The sequence below is a fragment of the Pristis pectinata genome, chromosome 17 (assembly GCF_009764475.1).
Source record: "Pristis pectinata isolate sPriPec2 chromosome 17, sPriPec2.1.pri, whole genome shotgun sequence".
NCBI classification, from domain to species: Eukaryota; Metazoa; Chordata; class Chondrichthyes; order Rhinopristiformes; family Pristidae; genus Pristis; species Pristis pectinata.
In genome coordinates, this window is record NC_067421.1 from 38,424,215 (window position 1) to 38,450,657 (window position 26,443).

The window sequence follows — 26,443 nt, forward strand, 5'->3', positions numbered from 1 at the left end:
ATGAAAAACTCCAGTACACAGTAGCGTCTTCCAAAATTATGCAAAGAACAAAGAGGACATAATCATGAGCATTTTATAAAAAGTTCTCTCACACATTATGTAAACCACAGAAAATCACCTGTGCCAAGAAATGGACTCTTACCTTCGTAACTTTTAAAGGATTCAAAAAGCTCTACCAATGACTGTGTGCCAAGCTGCTCGTGGTACTTCGATGCTACTTGTACGCAAAGCTGCAGATTCTGGCGGATGTTTGCTGACAACATGGCACGCAAGCACTCAAGAGAATCCTCCACTGACAGTGCACCAAAGTAGTTCACAAGCCACTAGAAGTGAGGAGAAACATTTAGGGATTCCTGTGAGGTTCACTATAAAGGAGTTTAGAAATTTCACACTGAAAGGAGGCCATTCAGTACATGTATTCAGAAAGTTTAGGTTCCTCTTGCTTCCTATTTCTCAGTCATCAAGGTTATGGTCCCTCAAGGGTCTCTGTTCCACCAACCTCAAGTAAAGAATTTTGGACCCCCTGCTATGCATGTTGAACAAACTGTTAGCAACTTGCCAATGAGACTCCAATGGACTGAGCCACAGCGGAGGCCATTTCTCTGGGAATGGAACACTTAAATTTAAATATTTAGCACACTTTGAACATGTACCTCAGGGTTTAGAAGATGAGTGTGTACAACAGCTCGTTTAATATCATACAGATCTGTATAATGCTCCAAGGCTCTCTGCAGCAAGCCTGCCTTTTCACATAGCTGGGCAATATGGGCCCGATCGTAGTGAGTGAACATTTGATTTCCAAGGATTGCATCAGCAACCTGAGGAAACAAAATTCTATTGTTAAAATCACATTAAACATTTACATACAAATCCTCACAACCAGCAACTAGGCTAGATTTACAAGCAAAAGTAATAAAGTAAAATCCTTCAGAGTCAGCACATTACATACACAGATATGCTTCTGGTCTAGCGCTACAGAAAGCTGCCGAGCCAGCATAAAAATACTAAAGTATATTTAGCTTCCAATTATTGGATAACAAACTATTATTCAAGTGGCAAGAACAGTCATTAAACTTTGTGGTTCTAGCAAGTTTAAAGCTTCATCCCAAAGTTGGTTAATTAAACCAGAAATGACAGGGCTAAATTAAGTGTAACCGTGCAGTGAAACAAGTTACTAAAAAATTGAAAACTGACTGCTTGGGTGAATCCCAGAAGCCCACAATAAAACTTCAGATGGCATTGTAACAGAACAAGGCAAATTTGCAGTGTTGAGCTACGAATATAATACCACAGGAGGGTTAAGCTCCACATCTTGATTCAACAAGTGATATTTGCTTAGCGTGCCTCTCTGGTTTAGCTGGACTCCATTGAAATCCATTAAATCTGCATTATTGCAAGCAATATTATATGTTTTTGTAACTACCCACATCATTCACTGTGGCTCAATGAGAACACAAGGCATTCCCACACTTCAATGGGTGCAAACTAATGTACTGAATGCTTCTGACAACATTTGGCACACTTAATTTTTGGTGCAATTCCAGTGGTAGAGCTGATAAAGCCCAACCCAGTCATTAATTGACAATCACATGTAGATTAGATTGTACACACTATTTGCATCTGGAAAACTTTTTCCTTCATTGTAACTGTGCCAAATTATGGAATTCACACCCCACTAATACCAAGGGAACACCAATATAAAGAAATGCAAAGCAACAAGCTCACTACCACCTCAGGGGCAATTAGGGATAAATGAATCAGCAATGCCCAATCCTATAAATTATATTTAAACACTGTCAAATCAAATGTTATTAAGTTTTTCTTTTATCCTTAAATGGAGGAAGAGGCCATTTCTTATTTAGGGAAAACAATAATTGCATAAAACTGCAGCAAAGAAACTATGAATTAAACCAATGCCAGCTAATGGGGCTTTGGAAATTAATGTCCCACCCATTCTAACCTGAAGATAAGAAAAGCAACTGAAGTACATGGTTTGTTTTTTAAAAGAATAATCAACCTTTAACAGCTGTACAAGTATGCAAGAGAACCAATATTAGACAATACATTAATAGCACAACAAGACTGGTTAGTTCCTACCTGTGGTGCATGGATCAGGTTCATTTCAAGTAGGCGAGTCTGCAAGTGACCCTCAGATGGTCTATTATTCTTCAGAGCATCCAGAAGGAAGGAAGTACACTGCTGGATCAGGTTATTCTCCATAAAAACATCCACAATCTGCGAGAGACCAGAGTAATAACCTTCAGAAATTGACTGCGGCCAGAGTAAGCATTTGGTCAGGAACCAGAAGGGTCTCACATTTTCTGAATCAGCTGAAATTAATCTTAAGGGCTAGATGTCTGGCAAAAATCAATCTGGCTGCATTAATACCTTGCACAAATTAAAAATCCCAATGACCATGAAAGTCTAGACCGACTTCAAGAAAATCATTTGACAGACACTGCGGGTCTCCCTCAAGAAAACCCCTGGCCACATAGGACTCAAGAAATGTCATCACCCAGGATTACGTTTGGAATTGCCTACCAGTGAATGCAGAGGACATTCAGTTTGAGTATAAAACAAGATCGATAGTTTTATGGACACCAAGTTTGCAAGAATGGAGTGGCTCTTATTTAACAGTTCAGTCTTGGCACATCAGGCTCAATTGCCTACTCCTACTATAGTTCTTTCTGACAGGTATTAGGTAAATTATTTTACTTCCACATTTGTGTTCAAAGTTTATTCCATATATATAATGTACATACATACACACACATACACACAGTTTATATGTATACACCCACACAAGTCCAACACCTTGGCCTTAACCACTGCCTTCACGATCTTTCTAGAAAGATGTGAACAACACTCTACAGGATAATATAGAACAGTTTGATTGATATGAAATATTTCAAGTTGTTCACTTCCACTTGTACCTGGAATTCCTACAGTGCAAGCACTACAAAAGTGCAAATACCACTATTATAAACCTGCCTGCCCCACTGTAGGAGCAGCAATGATGAAAAGGCCACCTGGATAATAAGTAATAGATCAGCAAAGGGAGCTTCCAAGGTTCCACTCAAGCTTACAGAAATGTCTAAAATCTGTCGAGAATTCACAAACTTAAATCGAAAGCCCTACTGATGGAACGAGGTTATGGTTCAGGTGACCGTTTTAGCTGAAGATTCAAGAAAGATACATTCTCCCACCCATGTATTCCTCCTTCACTTCCCATTTATCAATCGTGAACTCAATAACACAACTAATAATCCATATTTGATAATCCACATCCTCTGACGATGATCTCAGGAGAAGGCACACCAATAGATAACATTTCTGATAAAGAACTGAAACTTGGACTGACCTGATTGATATTAGCTAAAGGTTCGTCATCCTGGACAAGCATCTGTGCAAACTGAAGTCCCTGGTCCGGGCTCACCCTCATGACATTTCTCAGCAGGAAGACCCAGTCTGGAGTGTAACCAACCTGTTAATACATTGGTACAAATTATGACTTGTGTAAATCTGTTTCATGACCAAGTGACTCCTGTCCCTTGGAAACTGTTTACCCCCCACAACAAAAGTCAGAAGTTGAGGGCCAATTTGTTCTTTTGCCAGCCTGTGCTGAAGTATAACACATGAAGTTTTATAATAGATCGTGTAAATATCATCAGAGTTATACAGCACAGAACAGGCCCTTGGTCCAACTTGTCCATGCCGACTAAAGTGTCTAACCAAAATGGAATGAAGTAAGAAAAATTTACAGAAGTTCTAAGGACTACAAGAATTGTGTTTAAACAGATGTAGATGCCAAAACATTTTCTATGAAAGTCTTGTCATACCTGAAAATCAAACCGACACCATTTGCAAAGCAATGGTCCAAGGAAAAGTCTAGAAAAATACCTTTTTTGCATAAAGTACAATTTTCTGAAATTGTCCAGTCTCTGCAAAACACTGTATAACTTTATTTGGCACACTGGCTCGCAGGTAGACACTTAAAGCAAGTGTGGGATCAGCTGTCTTCACCAAGTCCCCAAGCTCCTCTGAACACTCAAGCTAAAAAGTTAAAATAGAACAGCAACGTTGAGCATTTTATCAGCAGCATTTCTTTTTACAAATAAGTGAAGGCACTACATAAACATTTAACATCACAATGACATTGAAAATATACTAGGAATACTAGCTAGGAAATCAAAGCACCCTGCCTTAGTTTAAGGCCCAGATTAAACAGATTACCTTGTCTTCCTTTAGCCATTTCTCCAGCAGTTGCTTGCGTCCTTGCTGCAAGACAGGTCGGCAAAGCTCCAGCGATTCGTACTTGTTCAGCTGTCCCTGATCAAGAAGGATTCCAAAATACTGAAGGAGAGGGGAAGCTTGCCCTGGCTGGGCTGGGACAGTCTGGAATTTTCGAATGGTGTCTGGAGTCCGCAGGATACCCTAATGGAATACAAGTAGTTACTCTAGCATAGCAGCATGCATCAGTTACTAGTTTTAATATAGTTCACGTTATAGTTTATTACAAGCCAATTTAAGATAGTTCCTTGTAGAACTGCTAAGCAATTATTCACGAGCTCCAAATTCAGAATTGAATAAATTGTCACACAAATGTGCGATAGAATAAAAGATTTTGATGTGCAAAAGTTTACCAGCTATATGTTTTATACCAGTGGAAAAGAATTGACATTTTACAAGGTAAAACAAATCCCAACTAGAACCTCAGCCCATGTTTTATATGTAATGAGTCTGAATAAATTAGAGGCTGCCCACAACGTCAGTCACCAAAGTGATTCTTAAGTCAAGGACAGAAGCTGAGGAAGGATTTTATGGAAAGCAGAAGAGGATTCTGGGGAGTTTGTTGGGCTGGGTGGTTGAGACAGTATTTGAAGTCATGAAGGGATTAAAACAAGAGGATGTGAATCCCAAGACCTGAAGCTGGAGATGCAGGAAGGTGGGCATTGATGAAAGCAGAAGTTAGGTCAGCAAGGGCTCTAGTTTAGGATGCAGGTGGGTTTTGACAGGATTTTAGAACTGGATTCAATTGTACCAAACTACACTGGCCAGATGGAAGGACCATCAGGGAGAGAGCATTGTTGTGGTTACAATTCTACTTCAGTAATTTATGACAGTTACAGAAAAGACAAAATAGGAGTAAAGGTTCCAAACTGGGGTAAGGTTGATTTGACCGGACAAATAATTTAGCAAATAGATGGAAAATAGTCATACAGCAGGGAAACAGGCCATTCAGCCCAACTGGTCCATGCCCACCCAAGCTAGTCCCATTTGCCAGTGTTGGGCCCACATCCTTCTAAACCTTTCGTGTACCTGTAAAGTACTCAAAAAGTCATTCTGACCAGCGGGAGGGATTCAAAGATTTGAGGGGCCCGGGTAAACATGCACCTATACAAAGGTGTGAGACTGCCAATCTCTGGAGGCGGCACAGAAGGCAGGGAAAGCTAGTCAGACACCAGGAGCTGAATGCAGCACGAAGGCCAGAAGAACAGACAGAAACTACAGAAGCGAAGTTCAAGAAGGGACATTGGGAAAAACACTGGCAAATTTTTTAAAAATCCAGAAGTGTTTAAAAAAATAAATAAGATTTACAAGGCCTATTGGGATAAAAGAGGTGCCTGTGCATGGAAGTGGAGATGTGAGCCAAGTTCTTTATGATTACTTTGTGGCTGCCTACAGAGATGTTGTAGACAAGGAGTATGCGCGAGAAAAGCTGGATGTGACAGAAGTTAAGGGGTTCAGCATCTTTGAAAGTGGATTAATTGTCAATCCCAGATTAAATATTCTTCAGGCTGCTAAAAGAGAAAGGGAGGAAATCGCGGAGAGTCTTACCATACTTCAATCACACGCCTAACAGTGGTTGCAGGGGATTGGACAACTGCGAAAAATGTGTCAATTTATAAAAGATCGAGTACTGGAAGCATAGGAACGAGGCAAATGGATAGTTTAACTGGAAGAGCAGCCAAGTACTTGAAAGGAATGCAGAGAGAATTCCAGCTATAAAGCATGGCAGATATTCAGAGATTAACTCGTGAATATTACGATAGTTATTTTGTTCAAAACGGTGCTCAAAGATCTTCAGTTGAAAAACTGGCTAAGTGGGAATCAACGCCCAAAATACAAAATCATAATGGTGACACAAGAGACTGCAGATGCTAGAATCTAGAGCAACACACGAAAGGCGCTGGAGGAACTCAGCGGGACAGGCAGCTGGGGGGAGGGGTAAGAAGATAGCCAACATAGAAAGCTTTCTATACTAGCTATCTCTCCGTTTCTTCCGGTCCAGATGAAGGGTCTCGACCCAAAACATTGACTGTCCATTTCCTTCCATAGATGCTGCCTGACCCGCTGAATTTCTCCAAATCATAATGGTATACTTTGAACATCATAACTGTTCTCTAACACTTATGGATCAGAAGTTCCGAGAACAAGTCCACCTTCTAGTTGTTCTCTAACACTTATGGATCAGAAGTTCCGAGAACAAGTCCACCTTCACGAACACCGAGCTTGCTTCAGTTACTGGTGCATGAGAATTGGTACGCACCTTTGGTGCGGATGCAGCTACTTTCGCAGCTTCAGCATAGTTCCCTTGTGCAAACAAGGTATTGAACTTCCGTGCAAACAGTTCCTCAGCACCAGCAAGGTTGCTTCTTACAGCCATACGCAAAGCTAAATCAGGGTTTTGGAGCACATTGGTGGTATAATTAACAATATTTTCTTCTTCCACACAGACTGAAAGAACCTGAAAGCAAAAATTGCATAATTAAGCCAATCAGTATAACAACATCCATACACTATTGACACCTAACAGCATTTAAAGAAATCTCTTACAGCTGAAGTGCTGGATATATAGGGCAGGAAAACAGTAAAGTTCTGCAACTGACCCTCGACATCACTAGATTCAAAAAGTGAACACCCCATGTTTAAATCTCCTGCTAATCATCAAACCAAGGCTCCTCTGTGAATGAGCACCACCCCACATCAAGCAACACATGTTGGAAAACAAAAAAATAGCTTGTCAACAAACTACTTCCATTTAAAATTCAATGGATTCCTGGAAGTTTACTCAAGTGGCCACATTCCAGGTTGGGTGTTTCAGGAACAAAATACTTGTATGCCCTTGCAAGTTAAGCAGCATGCAGGAATAATTGGGAAACAAGCTTATTTTCAAAAACAAAAAAAATACCAGCTTCTCCATTTCAACCAGAGATACAAACGGCTTAAGACTAAATGCAACAGATGAAATACCTGTCCTTTTTTATTGACTCCAATAATGCCAGAAGTAGGTTCATGGGGAGCAGTCACAAAAATGGTCTCAGCACTAATGCGGTTCATGTAGATGCAAGCTCCAGACTCCAAGTCGTACAAGTGGATGTAACCATATTTTGTAATCAGATATATAACGCCATATTTAGCTCCAATCTGCCAATCAAAAAACAATTCCACAGCCCTTAAGGATATCAATAACTTTAGTTATAGAGCAAAGAAATTTCACAGAAGTCCTTTAAAATCATGAACTTGCAACATGCTTGAGCCCCAGATGAGATTACCTCCAAACTATTTGACCAAGGCAAATGTTTGTTTCATGATTTTGCACACAGTTGACTATTTTATGATAGGCAAGCATCACATTGGAAACTAAGCATCCTGACAGTGAACTAAAGAGTCATAAGATGTTCCCCCACCCCCCCAAAAGCCTTTCATAACACACGGGCAATGCCAGCATTTTTATTGCTTTGCTTTATAGAACTTGCAGTTCTGTCATCCATTTACAACAAAATAAAGCAAGCACATTTCACTTGTGTGCCACTCGCTTCCAACTTTGAGAAGCATCCCTCAAGCCGGCAAGTCCACTGAAGGATGGAACAGGACAGTGATGTTTGTGAAAGGGAAAGAGAAGGAACACTGGTAAAATAATTTAAAATCTGCATCAGTTTACAAGTAGGAAACTAGTTTTATGTACATTCTTCTATCTTTGTCTCACGTGAGACAATTTGGGGCGGCACGGTAGCGCAGCAGTTAGCTCGACGCTATTACAGCGCCAGCGATCAGGGTTCAATTCCCATTGCTGTCTGTAAGGAGTTCGTACGTTCTCCCGTGTCTGTGGGGGTTTCCTCCGGGTGCTCCCGTTTCCTCCCACATTCCAAAGACGTACAGGTAGGTTAATTTGGGTTTAAAATGGACGGCACAGACTCATTGGGCTGGAAGGGCCTGTTACCACACTGTAAATGGAAATTTTAAAAAAAATTTTTTAAAAACTGTGACCAAGAGAACTCTCTCACTGCTTCAGGTGAACTGATGAGGAGAATCTGCCCATTGCAGTCTGCGTGGAGCAGCATCCTCCAATTCCACATTATGAATTGGTTAGTAAACTATCACTTCATCTTAAATTTTATGTTAGAATACATTCATTTGCAAGAAACATTATTGCACTAAAATCAAGTGGACAACCCAGATATGCCATTTATGTTATTAAACAAGGTGCTAGAACGGCTCAGGCAATGTTTGCAAAGAGAGAAACAGTCAAAGTTGACAGCAATTGTCCTTACTGGTTTAATCTAATAACTTTTAAAGTAACAGTTAACTGCGATCTGCAACTCCTCATTGCCAGTCACTTCAACTCCCCCTCCCATTCCATCACCGAAGTCAGTCCTTGACCTCCTCCACACCCAGAAGTCCAAACGCAAACTGGAGCAACAGCATCTCATTTTCCCTCTTGGGACTTTACAGCCTAACAGTAAGGACATGGAGTTTTCCCACTTTAAATAAACCAAATCCCCCGCCCCTTTATCTCCCCTCCCCCCCCACCCCATGGGACACCTGCCTCCATACCTTTCACCCATCCCTGGTGGATCTGCTCTCCCCTCATCTGCCTATCACTCTCTCTTAACTGCATTTACCCATTACGACCTCGTGCCCACCCTGCCTCCCCCCTTTTGTCCACCTGTCACTGCTCTGTCCCCCCCCCCTTTATATTGGACTTCCCCCTTTTCCTATCTTCAGTCCTAAAGAAGGGCCCTGACCCGAAACATTGACCGCCTGCTTTTCTCCACAGATGCTGCCTGACCTGCTGAGTTCCTCCAGCATCTTGTTTCTTCATAAAGTTTCAGGTCAATGACCTGTTATTTAAGCTTCTGCTTCAGAAAAAAAGTGGCACAAGGAGAATGTATGGGTTGGCTTCTTCCCTTTACACTATAATGGTACAACATAGTATAAAGTTTCAAGTGCAAAGTTGGTTGCTTACCTGCATTGCTACAGGAAAGTCAGTTTGAGCCTCAGGAGGGAAAAACACATCCACTGCTCTCTTTGTGAAAGGCTGATTTCCAGCAGGAGGCTGACCTACTTCTATTATATGTAACTGCAAGAGATTTTAAGTTGGTTTGAAGAAGTCAGGTTATTCATTTTAGCCACAAATTACATGTGCAAAGCCACCTCAAGGTTTGACACAGTGATTCAGGTGGATTTAAACTCACATGGAGAATGATATCACTAGGTTTAACACGTGGTACAAGACTGTAATATGCAGATTAAAATGCTGACAATATAGCTTACCTTTCCTCCAGCTTGACTGCGAACTGCAAAGCAAAAGAGGGTTGATGGCTTAGGATTTTCTTCCAGTTTGAAGTCAGCAAAAGCTGCAGCATGGCCCTCAATTGGCTGCGATACCTTTCGGTCCACAGAATACAGCTGCATTGCACCAACTACTCTGTTTTGCTAAATGAGGGAAAAAAAAGATTGAAAAGGAATTTCACTGCTACATCAGACCCGAGTGGGAAAAATAACTGAAGCACTGCATGAGCACAACTCACACCCGACTAGCAAGGGGGCAAGAAAATAGACTGCAATCAGTCCAAAAGTTATTAGATTAAACCAATAGGGACAATTGCTGTCAAATTACGTGGTTAGCAAGAATAAATGTTTTTCAGCAGCTCTGCTACTCGGTGGAGTAAGCTGTGCATTCTGCATCATTTTCCAGCTTGGGCAGTTAGACATTTCAAAGTAGAATGCAATTCTGACCGAATGGTTCAGGGCTGGCTAGATAGATTCTAGTTTACACAAGTTATTCCTCTTCCTTTAGTTGTGCTACAGAACATTTCAGTAATTCAAGTATCTTTGAAAAGGGGGACTATGGCAATGATAGATAATTAGAGAAGCACTTTCTTCAGGGGTCTGGCCAAATGTGCCAGCAGCTCATTAACCTAGGGGGTAGCTCTGCTCTGGAAAATGTTCTTGGCACAGAATACAACGTTACATTAAGGCACTAGCACTAATGGAATACATAGCTCTACAGGCTGGCAATTTGAATACACTTCCCTCCCAGTGTTGATGTCAGGGAACCAGCACAGAGACTGGAGTTCAAAACATCTCCAGGTTAGCATCCAGCTGGAGAAAACATTTGCAAAGGCTTAAAATGAGAGGGGACAACATTAAGGTGAACAAACTTGAAGAAAACTGCACTCACCAGTGCTCTTCTGCTAATCCAACACACCTCTATGGCAGGTGTGTTAACATTCAAACACACTGCTCTCAGGTTTTCCTATCAAAAACTACTACTTCTAGTATGTTCCTCAGTATTATCTGAGAGGCTTAAAGTGGCAACCTTTGAGTGAAACTGGACAAGGCAAAATGGGGACTTCTGGAATTTTGACCACAACACATTAGAACTGACAGGGAAAAACCAGTCACCAAAAACTTGCACTTACGTAGAAGCTTTACCTCAGCCATCCCAAGGCATGCAAGTACTTTGAAAAGTACTCAAGTTGTAATGCAGGAAAAGCAATACTAATTTGGTCAGAGCAAGGTCATAACCAATGAATAGATAACAATCTCTATCACTAAAACAGTTTAAGTATTGGCCAAGGTACCAAGCCCTTTGAAATAGTGCCACAGGATCTTGTTTGTGTACTTGAGTGGGCAGAAGTAGGGTCTCAACATCCAGAAAATGGCACTTCCAACAGTTCAATATTCAAAGCCACATTGAATTGTAATGGGTTCAAACCCTAGATGCTTCAAAGACCACTAACAGCTCAGTCTAACAGAGATCAAAATCAGTGAGCCAAAGGATGCAAACCTTTATAAAACAAGCAGAAAGATAATTTTACCTGTGCTGAGATTCCAATTAGCAGCAGCCACTTCTGTTGAAGATCTGTCCGGTAGTTAATGATCTGACAGCCTGCCAAGCTTGCATGTCTGTCAAACATTTTCTGTGGGTGAGAATCACCTTCCATGCTCCAATGGAATACTGCAGTCTCAGTTACCAGGGCAACAGTGTTCAAAGAGATCCACTTCCAGAAAGTCACTTCTTCAACCATGGTGTGGGCTTTCACTTTGCTCTTCATTTCAATGTTAAATATCTGAAGTGTTTTTCCAGCTATCATTCGTAAACAAAGAAAAGTGAATACACCATTCAGACCAGATTTTCCCCTCACTGCAATAATGTCCCAAATGATTTACAAGTACAGTAGCTGTCGGCAGGAAGAGGAAGAAATCTGATCTGATCTTAGAACGAACCAAACTAGCCTCATCTCTCCAATTTTGGTGCTTTCCATCTCTCAGATCTAACATGGATTATTAACCATAGTTAAACCCAAATTTCCTCTGCACAAAAAAAAGCTGAGTGACAAACATCTGGTTATTGATTCAGATAGGATCAATAAAAGTAAGATTGGAAGTTCTCTTCAAAGAGTGGTGATGCAGCAAAAACAAAAGATAATTTACTTTTGGGCTAAATATATTGGTTTAGATTCCAACCAAAAACAAAGAACAAATTAAATGCACAAGGACACAAAAATAAAATTCCTTATTGAGATGGTAGCATTAGAGAATTGATTTTTCTCCTTTTTCTTTTTGCCATTTCCAGGTAATCACTCAAACACCTTTTAAATCAGCTCTGAAAACCCCTCTATTGAACTGCAATCAAAGTTTTAGGCTGCTATTGGGATTGGAGACAACCCTACAGATTCATCCTTATTTAACAGCAAAGCAGCTCCAAATTTAGCAGCTATTCTGTAAAGAAACTTGACACGGCTACCTCCGGAGACAGACAATAAGCACTTGGAAAACTTCTTGATGCAGTAATAAAGTACAAAAAGTCAAAGCAACACATTTAAATTTTTAAATTTTAAAATTAATTTTTAAAATTTACAGCATGGTAACAGGCCCTTCCGGCCCAACAAGTCCACGCTGCCCATTTCTTAAACCCAAATTAACCTACCCATACGTCTTTGGAATGTGGGAGAAAACTGGAGCACCCGGAGGAAACCCACGCAGACACACGGGGAGAACGTACAAACTCCTTACAGACATTTCTTGGCCAAAGATAGCTGGAGCTTTCATCTCAAAGCCAGCTACATTGTTGAATCACCTCATTTTAAATTGCAAGGTTTGTGTTTGGTTTACACTGGAGAGCTACAAATCCCTTTTATAACTAGTGCCTACAGTATTGAAGTGCTACCTCAAGAGCTACAAAATGTAATTACCTTCACAATGTAGAGACTGGAGTTGTTCTACCCATTACATTTCCAACATCTGCAGATCAAAAAAACTTGCTGCTTCTTCAGAACAAACTTTCTGACCTGGCTGGTAACTGAACAATACCCGAGCATTTTCAATCCTCAAAAGGTAATCAAGCAAGTATTTCTTAAAGACCCAGTTCTAATCTCAGGTGCATTAGTCAATCCCAAAAAAAAGGAACTGCGCTATGAGTGTAACAGCCATACACTTGAGGGAAGGTCTGATGCAATTTCAGTCATCAGATGATCTTGCAGACCCCATAATCTGCCCATGGATTCCAAACCATCACCATCACCCACAAAACCACATACAAAAATCTAATCATGCTGCTCTTGCAGGGGTGCCCATATTCCACAACAACATTTGCTCATTGCCTGCTAATTATCAAGCTACTTGGGTATCAGACCAAGTATCTGCTAGAATGACAAGCTGAACTACATTTAGAATCAAGCTATCATGGTGCAGTTTTGCTGGCACACCTCAGCTCTTCTGGAAACTAACTAGAGTAAATCAGGTGTTCTGAACCTCAGTTCAGAGGTCAAGGAATAACTGGGGTTTAAGCTGGTAGATGGCTGTAGGAGGGGTTCTGCTTTCTCACCAATATCCAACTACTATATGCAAGAGGGCTCTTTGGATAGCTAGTCACCTGGGTTCAGGAACTTTTTTGGGGTGGAGACCAATGAGGGAGATGTGGCTCAAATTTCAGACAATTCACATGGTGGGATGCATACAACAGCAGAATCACTGATCAAAACACCACATGCTAATAAATCCTGCACGCACTTTTACAACAGCACAGCGCAAAAATACACAAAATCTTGCTCAGATAAATCCTCTTCTGGATACTGCCAAAGCAAGCTACTCCAGAAGAGAAATGCAAGCTTTTGGCAGAAAACCATTTTTACAATACGATAGAATAACAGTGCAAAGCACACAAAGGACATAGCATGCATGAATTTAAGGGTCGTTCTCAGATGGCAAACCACTATCAGCAACTTTTAAACACTTTGCAATAAACTTGGTTCACCCACTGTGATAGTCTAAATACTTGTGCCAGTAGATTGCCTAAACCATTATTTTCAGATTTGAAGTGACATGACATTTGTATGCTGCCTGGCTAAAGCAGTTTGCCAATGTAGGTTTCCAGAACCATTATAGAAGCTACTGATTTACATGACAGGATGTATGGTAACAGCTGGTCACGTGCAGTCCTGTACATTTGGCTTAGTTTCCACTTTACAATAGTTCAGAATAGATCTCAGCTGCTCACACAACTCATTAAATGCCAATTAAATAATCTGCAATTCAAATTCCTAATACATCAACTTCAACAAACATTCAAATTTCAAGTAATTACAGAACCCTACAAGAATTCACATATGGGCATCTGTCACTCAGAAGTGGATTGGAAGCAAGTCACCCTCAGTCCTGAAGGACATCACGAGGAACAGCAGCTCATGCCTTTTGTTCCATTCTAAATGCAGAGTTTGTTATCTGGAAAAGTTGGACCTGTTTTCCCCACAAGACACACAAAAATGCGCTAAAGTAAACTTAAAATATTTACTCCAGTTGCTCGATTGTCTCATTTAAGGCAAATGCCCACAACTTTGCACTATAAATGAAAATTAAATCTGCCAGTGTACATCCCCTGAAGATATCTTGTGTTACCACAGTGGAGGCATGTATGCCACGGTCTGGAAACCGCTGCTTTAGTTCATTACATCTTCTGAAGCAATAGGTTCCACTGACCTGCCAATGTGCTGTCAAAGTGATGGTCAGAACAAAATTTAGGGCCACTCGCCTGCTAAATTAGCATACTGTATAATAGAACTCTGAATTCATCAGGTTGAGTTTGAGATTCTCCTGCAAATTTGGAGAAGAATTCGGGCATTGCTCATTAGTCAATATACCATTTAGAAAGTGCCTACATTAAGTTGATGAGGTTTGCTTATAATGAAAAGACCCACTCAGAGGTTTTACTGCCACAGAACAAAGAACTCACCATCTGAAATTGAGACAAGAAAGCAGGAAGGAAAGTATATAATCAGTAACAAAAATTGATACAAATAGTAATAAACAGTACCTAATGTCTACACTTTATTAAATTGCTAATTTGTTAGGAAAACTGTGCTATTTCAGTAACATGGGTTATTCTTGGATCCATACCTTTCAGAGCAATCACTTTGCTTGCTGGATTCATGATGACGCTGTCAGCAGATATTGGACGCCGGATTGGATTTGTTGGGTCATTCAGATCAACGACAACAACTTGTGCCTGATCTCCCACCTTCTCCCTGATACAGATGAACTTGTCCGATTCCATAGTAAGGGTACTGAACCCAATGTTGGCAGGATTCACTCCTTGGTTCTGGAGCTTGAGGGGAAAAATAACAGATTTTGATCCCAGCTAATGGAAGGTAAGCTGCTAATCTTACATGCCAGAACAATGTTTTTCTCCAACTTAAGCCAGCAATGAAGGGTACACAAGCTATCTGCAGGTCACTGATCACCAATGGACTTGAATTATCAGTAATTGGAATAAAACCACTGAATTCAAAGACAGGTTTTTTTTAAATACCAGAAATTATATAGCAATTAAAATGAATGTAGATTGCTACCCAAGCATTCTTTGCTGTGTGATGATACTGGCTACTCCACATGGATCTGAATTGAAACCCCACACCTATGTAATTTAGTTGCTTGTTCAAGTTACTGATGTGCCTATGCTAGAACATACCTTCCAGAAATACACTATGGAGAAAATTCAAGCGATTAATTTTTGCGATGCTTTATGCAAGTTTTATACTTTCTTCCCTCAGACAAGTTTCCAAGTCTGTAAAGTTTTCTACAGATGGTATTTTCTTGATTAGTGAAGAAAAATTTGAACTGATATTGGATGCCCTTTATCCAGGAACTTTATTGAGTTATCCAGAAACCCTGCAAAGCATCATTGCTTGGAACATTTGTTGTGTGATCGTTAATTGCCACTCATTGCCCTGTGCTCAAATGTTTATGCTTTGCTGCATGCAGGCATGGACTATGTTCGCCAAGTAAATGCAAAAATTAAACTCAATATGACAAGCAAATATTTAAATTTGAATTGCTTTTAGAACATGCCCCTTACTCAAAAGCTCTTTGGAAGCAACTTCACCAGATCGACTGTAGTAGTTCACGGCAGCTCATCCAACTTCAAGAGCCCACATTCCCAGTGATAAGAAATCCACCTAAATTTATATAGCTCCAAAATCTGAGCAGCATCGTTCCTACCACTTGGCGTTATGAACTCCATCTCTCTGCCAAAACCACACACCGCTCCCCCCCCCCCCCAAAAAAAAACATGGATAGCAAAACAATTAGCATCTCTGCAGGAGTAATTGAACATAGCCAGTGACCCAAACTGCAGTGTGCTCAGTCTGTAGGTACCTTCAGATAGAGCATGCTTTGGAGATGTAAAAAAAAGGGCTTGGGTAAACTAGTGGCAATCTTTGATAGTTTTCCTACTGATAGAGAGACTCCATGTTCAGCACTTTGTTGGCAAGCCCAGGAACATTATTGGAACTTTGTGGGTTTCATATTACCAGACAGATGATACTGCTGTCACAAGATGGTTTGCAAAATTCCACGTTATGTTCACTATTCTGAATAAATATCCCTGGTGACAACTTGAGGACATTGGACTCTGTTGAGGTATGCATATATTCAAATAAACCACAATCAAAACTTTTGCAACATTTATACAAAGTTGTGCAATCTTGCTCAGGATATGGTGTTGAGCACTGCATGCAGCAGATTAGGAAGGACACAATGGCAGTGGACAGAGTGAAGTGCAATACCCAGACCTCAGATCAAATGAGATTGCAGAACTCAGATTTGTATTGTCTGCTACTGTGCAGTTTAAAAATTAGCGCCAGCCTTGAATGCAAAGTTAGGAAACTGTACAAAGGTGGTAGATGTTTGGCACACTTACAAACAAGATGAATTATGAAATTTTAACATATTAACCAAAGTACGTGGGATAAAACTGGGTATATGGACTTGTCTCAGTAATAGATGAAAACGGGCTCGGAGGGCAAAACAACCTGCTCCTTTGTTCCTCTTGTATATAGGAATGCCTGGCCTGACTAAGCCAGCAAGTAAAAATACTCAATTGGTCAATCCTGGCACTAACATAATGTGCAGTTTGATGCCACTGCCAAATTTCATTAGAAAGTTTCATTTGTATGCAGATGTGTACAGATTACTATATTAGAATTCCATGCAGACTGAAAGGCCAAGAATCACTGGCAAAGCCAAGTGATAGCAAGTAGAAATTATCACTGACCCAACAATTATAGTGCAAAAAGCACTTTGGACAGTCACTGCAGTTCAATTTCACAGGTTGGCACATGCAGCAGTATTTGAACATTCTCAGTGCTATAGCATTAAAACACCAGCTTACCCTTCGCCCTTGATGTAGAACCAAAAAAATCTGTAAAGGTTCCAGGTTCAAAGTCTATTCAAAAATCAGTTTTCCAGAACTTGGATAGGAACAAGCTGAGGAACCATCCCAAATCTCAATTGAAAATTCCAAGGGATTCTAATTCTGATCTTGTTGAATTTCACAAAACTAAAGGCATCAAACACTGTTCAATATCACAGAACAGAGCACAATCTGAATGCTACAAAATACCAGACTTTGCAAGCTGTACCATTCTCAGCCATAAACAAGGACAGAATAGCTGAAGTTTAAATTATACATGTCTCTGCTTCAATAATATTGACAAGTATTCGATCACAATATGTAGTTTTGCAGAGAAGGAAATGCACAGTGCCATCATACTGCAAGTCCTCTATCAACTTCAAATTCTTACCATAAAGCAGTTGTATTTGCATATCACTTTTACCAAATTCCAGTCTTGAATGGGAAACATGCAATGAATCCATGCCCTCCAGTTATCTAGGGAGAATGGGCTTCATCTGAAATCTTTGATTTCATGAATCAAATTTTTTAAACTTAAATATTTTTTATGGCTTTCTCTGCTGCAAGAACCTTAGCTTTCTAGTATATCCAAATGAAATTCTTCACCCATACACCATGCCAGTAAATCTCTCCTGCTCCCTCAAGAGTTTTGCCCTTCCTAAATTTTGATCGCAGGCAGAGTTGGAGACAATACTCTAACCAAAGTCAAACTAGATTAATATTAGATGCATCATAACCCAGCTGTTATACTCTGCCTCCATAACTCAGGATCCCATATACATTTCTTTGGTGCATTCTCGATTTCTTAGCCCTGTTTTAAGAAAACCACTATCGTCCCAGTACCAAAGAAAAGCAAGGTAACCTGTCTCAATGACTACCGACCAGTGGCTCTGACATCCACCATCATGAAGTGCTGGTCATGGCACACATCAACTCCAGCCTCCCAGACAACCTGGACCCACTGCAATTCGCCTATCGCCGAAACAGGTCTACAGCGGACACCATCTCCCTGACCCTACATTCAGCTCTGGAGCATCTGCATAGTAAAGACACCTACGTTAGACTATTGTTTATTGACAGCTCTGACTTCAATACTATAATCCCAAGCAAACTTGTCACCAAACTCCAAGACCTAGGACTCAACACCTCCCTCTGTAACTGGATCCTTGACTTTCTAACCAACAGACCACAATCAGTGAGGATAGGCAGCAACACCTCCGGCACGATTATTCTCAGCACTGGTGCCCCACAAGGCTGCGTCCTCAGCCTTCTGCTCTACTCCCTATACACTCATGATTGTGTGGCCAGATTCTGCTCTAACTCTATCTACAAGTTTGCAGGTGATACCACCGTTGTAGGCTGTATCTCAAACAGCGATGAGTTGAAGTACAGGAAGGAGATAGAGCTTAGTGGAATGGTGTCATGACAACAACCTTTCCCTCAATGTCAACAAAACAAACGAGCTGGTCATTGACTTCAGGAAAGGGGGCAGTGTACATGCACCTGTATACATCAACGGTGTTGAGGTCGAGAGGGTTGAGAGCTTCAAGTTCCTGGGAGTGAACATCACCAATAGCCTGCCCTGGTCAAATCACGTAGATGCCACAGCCAGAAAAGCTCACCAGCGCCTCTACTTCCTCTGGAGGCTAAAGTAGTTTGGCATGTCCCCTTTGACACTCACCAGCTTTTATCGATGCACCATAGAAAGCATCCTATCTGGATGCATCATGGCTTGGTACGGCAACTGTTCTGCCCAGGACCGCAAGAAACTGCAGAGAGTTGTGGACACAGCCCACCGCGTCACAGACACCAGCCTCCCCTCCTTGGACTCTGTCTTTACCTCTCACTGCCTTGGCGAAGCAGCCAGCATAATCAAAGACCCCATCCGGGTCATTCTCTCCTGTATCATCTTCCTGATGGGAGAGAAGTCTGAGGGCACATACCACCAGACTTAAGGACAGCTTCTATCCCACTGTGATAAGACTATTGAACGGTTCACTTATATGATGAGATGGACTCTGACCTCACGATCTACCTTCTTGTGACCTTGCACCTTATTGCACTGCACTCTCTGTAACTGTGACACTTTGTACTGTTACTGTTTTTACCTGTACTACATCAATGCACTCTGTACCAACCCAATGTAACTGCACTGTGTAATGAATTGACCTGTACGACTGGTTTGTAAGACAAGCTTCTCACTGCACCACTGTACAAGTGACAATAATAAACCAATACCAACCCTTTCAAGTTTCTTCCTGAAATGATAAATGGAAACATTCATAAAAGTTCTCAACTACTAGGCAACTGAAATCTCTCACCCCCCACAGTATTATAAACTGCAGGAAACTAATTTTCTTAACACTGCCGTCTCTAGTGCATCAAAGTAGTTGTGATTTTGCATCTTGTGGTACAATCTCAACAGACAACAGTCATTAAAAATAATTTTACACAGGTTTAAAAGTTAGTAGAACGTTATTTTTAAATTTTAAATGGAGGAACAGCAATAAAGCTCCAAATATAACCACCTGACCTGCCTCCACTGGTACAGTCAAATTTAATCTGGTTGACCATTTCACCTTCTGAAGCATGTTTCTCAACAATTCCAACAGCAGGAATCTCTGAAGCCTTCAGATAACAAAGTCAGAAAACATCAGCAAACAGCCAGAATTGAAAAATGAAGAGTAGGACAATACACACAAGTCATCTTCCTTTTGATTTAATCACTTAAACAAGTTAATTGGCCACTTGGTTTTGCTGCTTATTTTTAGTTAAAGCATGTCATTTGGGTGTAAAATTATTCTATTGCCTTCAGTTTGAGGAATCAACCAAGGCAAAATAAAGTGAAGGGACCTTTGTTCCATTCCAGGGAAACCACAAATTTATTTCAAGCACAGAACCACCAGTCTGGAACACAAACCAGAAAACTAGACTAGCTTCACCAATTAATAACTATTTGCAAATTTAAGTCACAGTAGTATGGGAAACTCAAGTTGCATTTACCACTAGCTTAAAATTATTGCCTGCTGACCAGTTTAGCCAAACCTCAAACCACAACCATGGAGCAAAAATAATGCTCAACTGGTACCACAATTAGCTAACTCTGCCGCAAGATTGGGAACTTCCCTACAAAGTAGTTGCGAGCCACTTCTAATTCTAACCAGCTTACGAATGCCTGCTGTCTTCACATCCACTACCACTTAGAAACGTCAACACCACAATTTGCCTTGCATTTGAACCTCAAGCCTGTCAGGCCGACAAATACTGTTTTCAACAAAACAAAAACATACTTTCACTGGGTTAATCCAAAAACAGCAAGACTGAAAAGCTGAATGGGGGAAAGAAAATTGTATTCCACAAAGCTTTGGTTAGCTATTCCTTCTAGGGTGAAGGGGATCAGGTTCTGCCGTGGGACCATATCTAGCAACCTTGCCAGTTTGGGCAAAGATACAAGATTAATAGCCTCCTCCTCCCTACTCAAAGCAGAGTCTTTAATTGTCTTTAAGGTAGAAGTAGATAGGTACACAAAGTGTAATGTTACAGTGGGTAAACAATGTGGGAATGAAGATACAATTGCCTGGACCCTATTGTATGACTGAACAGCTAGATGGGCCAAGTTGCCCATTCCTGCTTAAAATTCATTTGTAAACGATACCCCAAAAAAATTAGACACTTGTGGAGAAGACAGCTTCTTGGAAGGACTGTTTGACTTTACCAAATCAGAATGGTTAAAAAGATGAGGTGGAACCAATTTGACATTAAGGACATCCCCACCATGTCATACATTTGTTTAAAAAAACATTAATTGAACAGCCTTCCAAGTTGACAGTTGGTGCCATAAAGCCCAGCAGAACTAGCACACTCAGCCAGAAACAAAATTGCAAGCAGGCCATTCAGCCCCTCATTCCTGCTGCACCATTCAATAAGATCATGGTTAATTTTTCACCTCAGCACCAGTTTCCTGCACTAACCTCATTCCTCTATTTCCCTTAATATTCAAAATCTATCAATCTGTCTTGGATATACTCGGCGACTGAACCTGTGAGTCAGAGAGTACAACAGATTCCTTCAATGAGAGGGTAATGAATATCTCACTTGTACCAAAGAGCCAATCCTTTACTTTGATATTGTGCTTTTAGTTTCAGACTCCACAGGCAGGTGAAACATCAGCCTCACATCTACCCTGTAGTAACTTTGCACGTTTCAATGAGATTATCTCATTCTTCCAAACTCAAAGGTATTAGGGCCAGTCTGCTTAAGCTCTCCTGACAACCTCCCCATCCCAAAAATCAATTTGGTGACTTCGTTGAGGTTGTTCTACTGCAAGTATATCCTTCAGACAAGTAGAACACCATACATGCACACAATATTCCAGGTAGAGTCTCATCAACGCCCTATATAATTTCACTAAGATGCCTTACTCGTGCAATAAAGACCACATGCTGTTTACCACCTAATTGTTTGCTGCAACTGGACATGTTAAGTGCATTGTCCATAAGGACATCTGGAACCCTCTGAGCAGCGACATTTTTCAACCTCACTATTTTAAAAATACTTCACTTTAAAAACTGTAGAGGGAAAGAAAAGATGACCTCACATTTTTCTACATTACATCTGCCATGGCTTGGCCCCATTTAGTCTGTCCATGGCCTCCTGAAGGCTCTCTGCATTCTCCTTAGTGGCACCTGAGATTTCCTCATCCTCAAGTTCTCACTGACAATACCTACTGAATTACTGGGACAGGATTAGCAAATAGCTTGTCTCCAATCTATCAAGGTAAACATGCATCCTCAGCATTTTAGCAGAGCATCTGCAGGTGCTGCTAAAGTATACATCAAATAGAGTTCAGCATGGAATTTGTAATATAGCAATCACAATACGAAATTCAGTACCATGCTAATTGTATTCATCCATTTCTCAAGCCTTCATACCACACCTCAGCCAATAAACCAAAATGTTTGTTCTGTAAATTTACAATTCACTGAATTTATTGACCAAGTATCTAACCCCCATGGAGGTTACATTGAGAAGAATTCAACAGCTGGAAAGTTAGCAGATCTGGACGCAATACGAATTGCCCGACGTTGCTTCACGCAGAATGAGGGGCAATCCTATTGAAACATACAAGGTCCCAAGGCGGCATGACAGGGTAGGTTAGAAACATCTCAACACATCTTCTCTCCCTATAAAAGTAGTGGCAGAATTTTGAACAAGGGGTGGTTACTTAAAACTGAGTTATGCAGGAAATTCTGAGGCTGGCAAATCCCTACCCCAGAAAATTATGGGTTATGTGAAACTGACAAAGAATTGAGGCCTGGGGTAGATCAGCCATGATCACATCGAATGGCAGGGCAAGCTTGAGGGGCCAGATGGTCTGCTCCAGTTTTATGTACATCCACAGTAAAATTCAAAGCCCTGGGCGCAATTACAAGATGATCAATCAAACTTGATGACCAATTCCATCTAATCAATATTTGTGCTGTTGATTGAAGTACCCATTTGTTCCACTCATGGGATACTCAACTTATTCCACAAGTACATGCAAATTCTCTGCCCAATGCATCAAACCAGAGCCTCAGAATCACATCATTAATAAACTGTCACAATTGAAGATAGCTGATGTGGCAGATGATTTCATGCTGTACCAAAAGTTCCATTTGGTTAGTTTACATTTTTAAAACATATTCATGCAGAAAATTTTAAAGAAAATCAAAGTCACCTGCAACCCTTTCACATACAAGACCAAAGAATTAGCCAAGGCATTCCAAGGGTTTGCCAAAAGATAAATTAACAATCACAGGGCAAGGGTGGAAATTATATGCAAATCTTACATTCCAGAATTAGAAGCTTTATCTGATCCATCAAACTGTACACCTTCACATGCCAACATTCAGGTAGAATACTGTGCCAACTGGTAAACTTCTGTTACAAATATACAGTAGGTAGAATAATTATTGCTGACGGTGTCAGATTCAGCACAGAAACCAGCCTTTTGACCAACCGATCCATCCACCTACACTGGTCCCATTTACCAGCATGACCCATACCCTTCTACACCTTGGTGATTTAAGTGCTTATCTAAATACTAAGATGCAAGTCTCTACCTCCACCACCCCATTGTACAATGTTCTGGGTTCCAACCACGCTCTGGATGGAAAAAAAAATTCCTCAGATCACCTCTAAACCTCTTACCCCTTCCCTTAAACGTAGAACTTCCAATTTTAGACACCTCTGCTATGGGAAAGTTTCCTTCAGTCTCTATCTATGCCCCTTAATTTTGTATACTTCTATCAGATCCCACTCCCCACCCCCCCCCATCAGTCGCCTCTGCTCCAAAGAAAACAAATTGAGCCCATCTAGATTCATCTTTAATCTTCAGAATCTCATACGACAAACTACAGCTTGATTTGGACTACATTAACTGGCTGAACCATTCTATTGCTCCTATTCAAGTCTATAATTCACCTAATTAGATCACTATTTCTCAGAACCTGTTTCGCATCAGTTCTATCCAATTACTGTTTGCGAAAAATGTTAATATTCAACACAATTACAGAAGTTGCAGTGCAGAAAAGATTTACAAGGATGCTGCCGGAACTTGAGGGACTGAGTTGACAGGCTAGGACTTTATTCCTCAGAACGTAGGAAACAGAGGTGATCTTCTAGGTGTACAAAATCATGAGGGGCATAAATAGGGTCAATGCTCGTGACATCTTGTAACCCAATCAATAAACATGGCAACAAATACACAAGGGGCTGTGACAAGCGACAGATGGAAGATTCAAGGCCAGTAGTATTTGACAAACTCCAGTAAAATCAAGTGGTGGGCACACAATTTCTCACATTTCAAACCCTGTACCGGACAGTGGGAAAGCAGATACAATAGTATGAGAGAGAATTATGAAACCCCAAGATTAACAGAGACAACAGAGGTTGTCAGGACAAGACAAACTTGAGATCTGAAACAAGGTTTTCGCCAGCTGAATATGGAAGTAGACTGGAGCTGCCCTTTTCTAGAGTGGGTCTCGCAGTCCTGGCAGTGTCACCAAATGCAGATTTGGCTTCACCAGTTTGCAGGGCTATCACAGGGGTAAGAGGGTGCCCATCACCCTCTTACCCCGTGATTTGCACAATACAAACAGCATAGCCCAGGCTGGAAAATCAGTTTTGTTGGAACGACGATAATGGAAAGTTGTTTTTAAAAAGGGTCAAAGTAATTTTAGCCATTTAAAAACTGTTGCTAACATACCCACAGCAATTTCAACTTCAATCTGCTTAATATTTACATTATATAGACTAAGGGATTCAATGATGGCCCATAGAATTTACTTTTAAACATCCATCAATAAGCAGCACATTTGCCAAGTAAAAAAGTTTATTACACCATTGAGCCAATTCAATCCTCGCGACAGTGAAGCAGCTCGAGTTTAATAAGATAACTGGTGGGTGGGACAGGCCACTTGAAAAGTCATTCAATTAAAGAGTTCGAAGAAACAGACAGTATACCACTGACTCGGTACAGAAGAGAAACATCAGATGCCCACCTGCGCAGAGAAGCGTGAAGACTTCAACAGACTAACCTCACCATTAAGAATATCACTATGAAACAAAATATCTGCAGGAAATGAATTTAGCTGCATCAACCACGGACTCCGCCTGTTTTTTTTGGCGGGGGGGGGGCGGTGGTGTGTGGGAAAGATTACTCCTATCACCACCACCCCCTCCCCAAGCATAATATTCCAATCTATTGCAATATAAAGAGGGCAATTAACCCCTCATTTTGCCCACAAAACAAATCAACCCAAGAAAAGTGGGTGGGGGGGGGGGGAGTTATCAGCGATTAATCCAGTGTTTGAGAATGGGAAGTGGGGGGTGTAGTTAAAAACCCCGCTCTCCCCCCATTCCCCTCACCCCCAGCACTCCCCATATCCCCTCTCCCCCCATATTCCCTCCTACCCCATTCCCACCCCCATTCACCTCGCCCCCTCATATTCCCTCCTACCCCCCATTCCCCTAGACCCCCATATTCCCCACTGACTATTCCCCACATATTCCTTCCTACCGCCCCCAGCACCCCGGGGCCGGGCTCCAGCCACAGCTAGGCCGCGGTTGCTTAACAACCAGCCCCTGCCCACCGGGCCGCCCCCCTCCCTCCGCCCCCCTCTTCACCCCCCTCTCCCCACCCCACGGCGTGTGGGACCAGCCGCCCACCTGCAGGTGCTCCTGGAAGCGGATGGGCAGGATCTGTGCCATGCTGTCGCTGTAGTCCCCGCGGGCTCCACACAGGAAAGTCCACACCGGCAACGCTCGCTGTCCCCCCCCCGCCCCGGACTCCCGGCCGGCTCAACCTCACCACGCAAGCGCCGACCGGCCAACCGGCTCCCACTGCGCAGGCGCGGTACAGGCATCTGAGGCGCTCGCCCCTCCCGTCACTTATATCGACTGGCACCGCCTGCGACCCAATCGCAGGACGGTTTGCCGGCAGTAGCCCCGCCCACTCCGCGGGAAACCCACCAATCCGCACCAAAGGAAGGCGGTGCCGCCGTGCAGGAATTTTGGACACGTGATCCAGACCGGCTTGTGCGCTTCACTCTGCCATCCGCGGGCATCAAATAGTTTTCCAAATTGATCATCGGTTTAACCATTGGGAAGTGGATATTATTGCCGCAGAGGTAAGCATATTATGAATTGACGTTGTGTAAGATTTTATGTGATCTGTATTTCGGCGTATTGTTTTTTAGAATTTTTTTTGTAGGGTTGGATGTTTTGAATGGGTGGTGTATACATCCGCCTGCTGCAGACTGCCTCATCATGACACGTGACCATGTTGCTGTCCTGGAACTCCCTGCGTGTCCCGGGACAGCGTGATGTAGCTGGAATTTCTCATCAGGTGCAGCGCTGCTCTCGCTGACCGTGATGTGCCGTGACATTACAGACGTGGGCAGAAAATGCAAAATACTCCTAAATTAACATGGAGAGTTCTGGAAAGACCCAGCACGCCAGGCAGTATTATTAGAAAATAGAAATTCATACTCAGTGGCAGTATTTCAAGTTAAGTCGAGTTTGTTATCATGTGCGGTGAGGTACAGGCGCAATGAAAAACGCAGTAGCTTCACAGAGCACGTAGATTCAGAAAACAACGCATAACATAAGCAATTGGTTTATTAGAATTGGTTTGGTTTGTTATTAACACATTGGAATTGGTTTATTATTGCCACTTGTACTGACGTACAGTGAAAAACTTGTCTTGCATACCGTTCATACCGATCAATTTTTTTTTAAACCAAAATAAACTTTATTCATAATAAAAGACAAACTATATACAATGATAAAACATTAATAAAACACTGCATTTGTGTACAGATCAATTATTAGTGTTACTTTTTATACAAACCACAGCACTGATGCCACTGGTGTGGCTCCCTGGGGCGATACCCCAATCCCATATTTACCATCTTTAAGGGA

General features: G+C 41.5%; 1 protein-coding gene across 2 annotated transcripts in view; it reads right to left on the reverse strand.

Annotated features, from left to right (window-relative positions):
- cltcl1 (clathrin, heavy chain-like 1) overlaps positions 1-25,384 on the reverse strand; it is a 57,343-nt gene extending 31,959 nt beyond the window's left edge. The window contains exons 1-13 of one of the 2 annotated variants that reach the window (XM_052032027.1): positions 25,190-25,384; positions 14,686-14,893; positions 11,109-11,377; positions 9,559-9,720; positions 9,251-9,364; positions 7,255-7,428; positions 6,551-6,748; positions 4,234-4,434; positions 3,901-4,053; positions 3,362-3,484; positions 2,098-2,235; positions 654-818; positions 143-323 (exon numbers count right to left, since the gene is read on the reverse strand). In XM_052032027.1, coding sequence (XP_051887987.1) covers positions 143-323; positions 654-818; positions 2,098-2,235; positions 3,362-3,484; positions 3,901-4,053; positions 4,234-4,434; positions 6,551-6,748; positions 7,255-7,428; positions 9,251-9,364; positions 9,559-9,720; positions 11,109-11,377; positions 14,686-14,893; positions 25,190-25,231 — 2,128 coding nt within the window. In that variant the 5' untranslated portion in view covers positions 25,232-25,384. The remainder of the gene's footprint in view (positions 1-142; positions 324-653; positions 819-2,097; positions 2,236-3,361; positions 3,485-3,900; positions 4,054-4,233; positions 4,435-6,550; positions 6,749-7,254; positions 7,429-9,250; positions 9,365-9,558; positions 9,721-11,108; positions 11,378-14,685; positions 14,894-25,189) is intronic. The other variant, XM_052032026.1, reaches the window with a different exon arrangement.
- Positions 25,385-26,443: the final 1,059 nt, after the last annotated feature.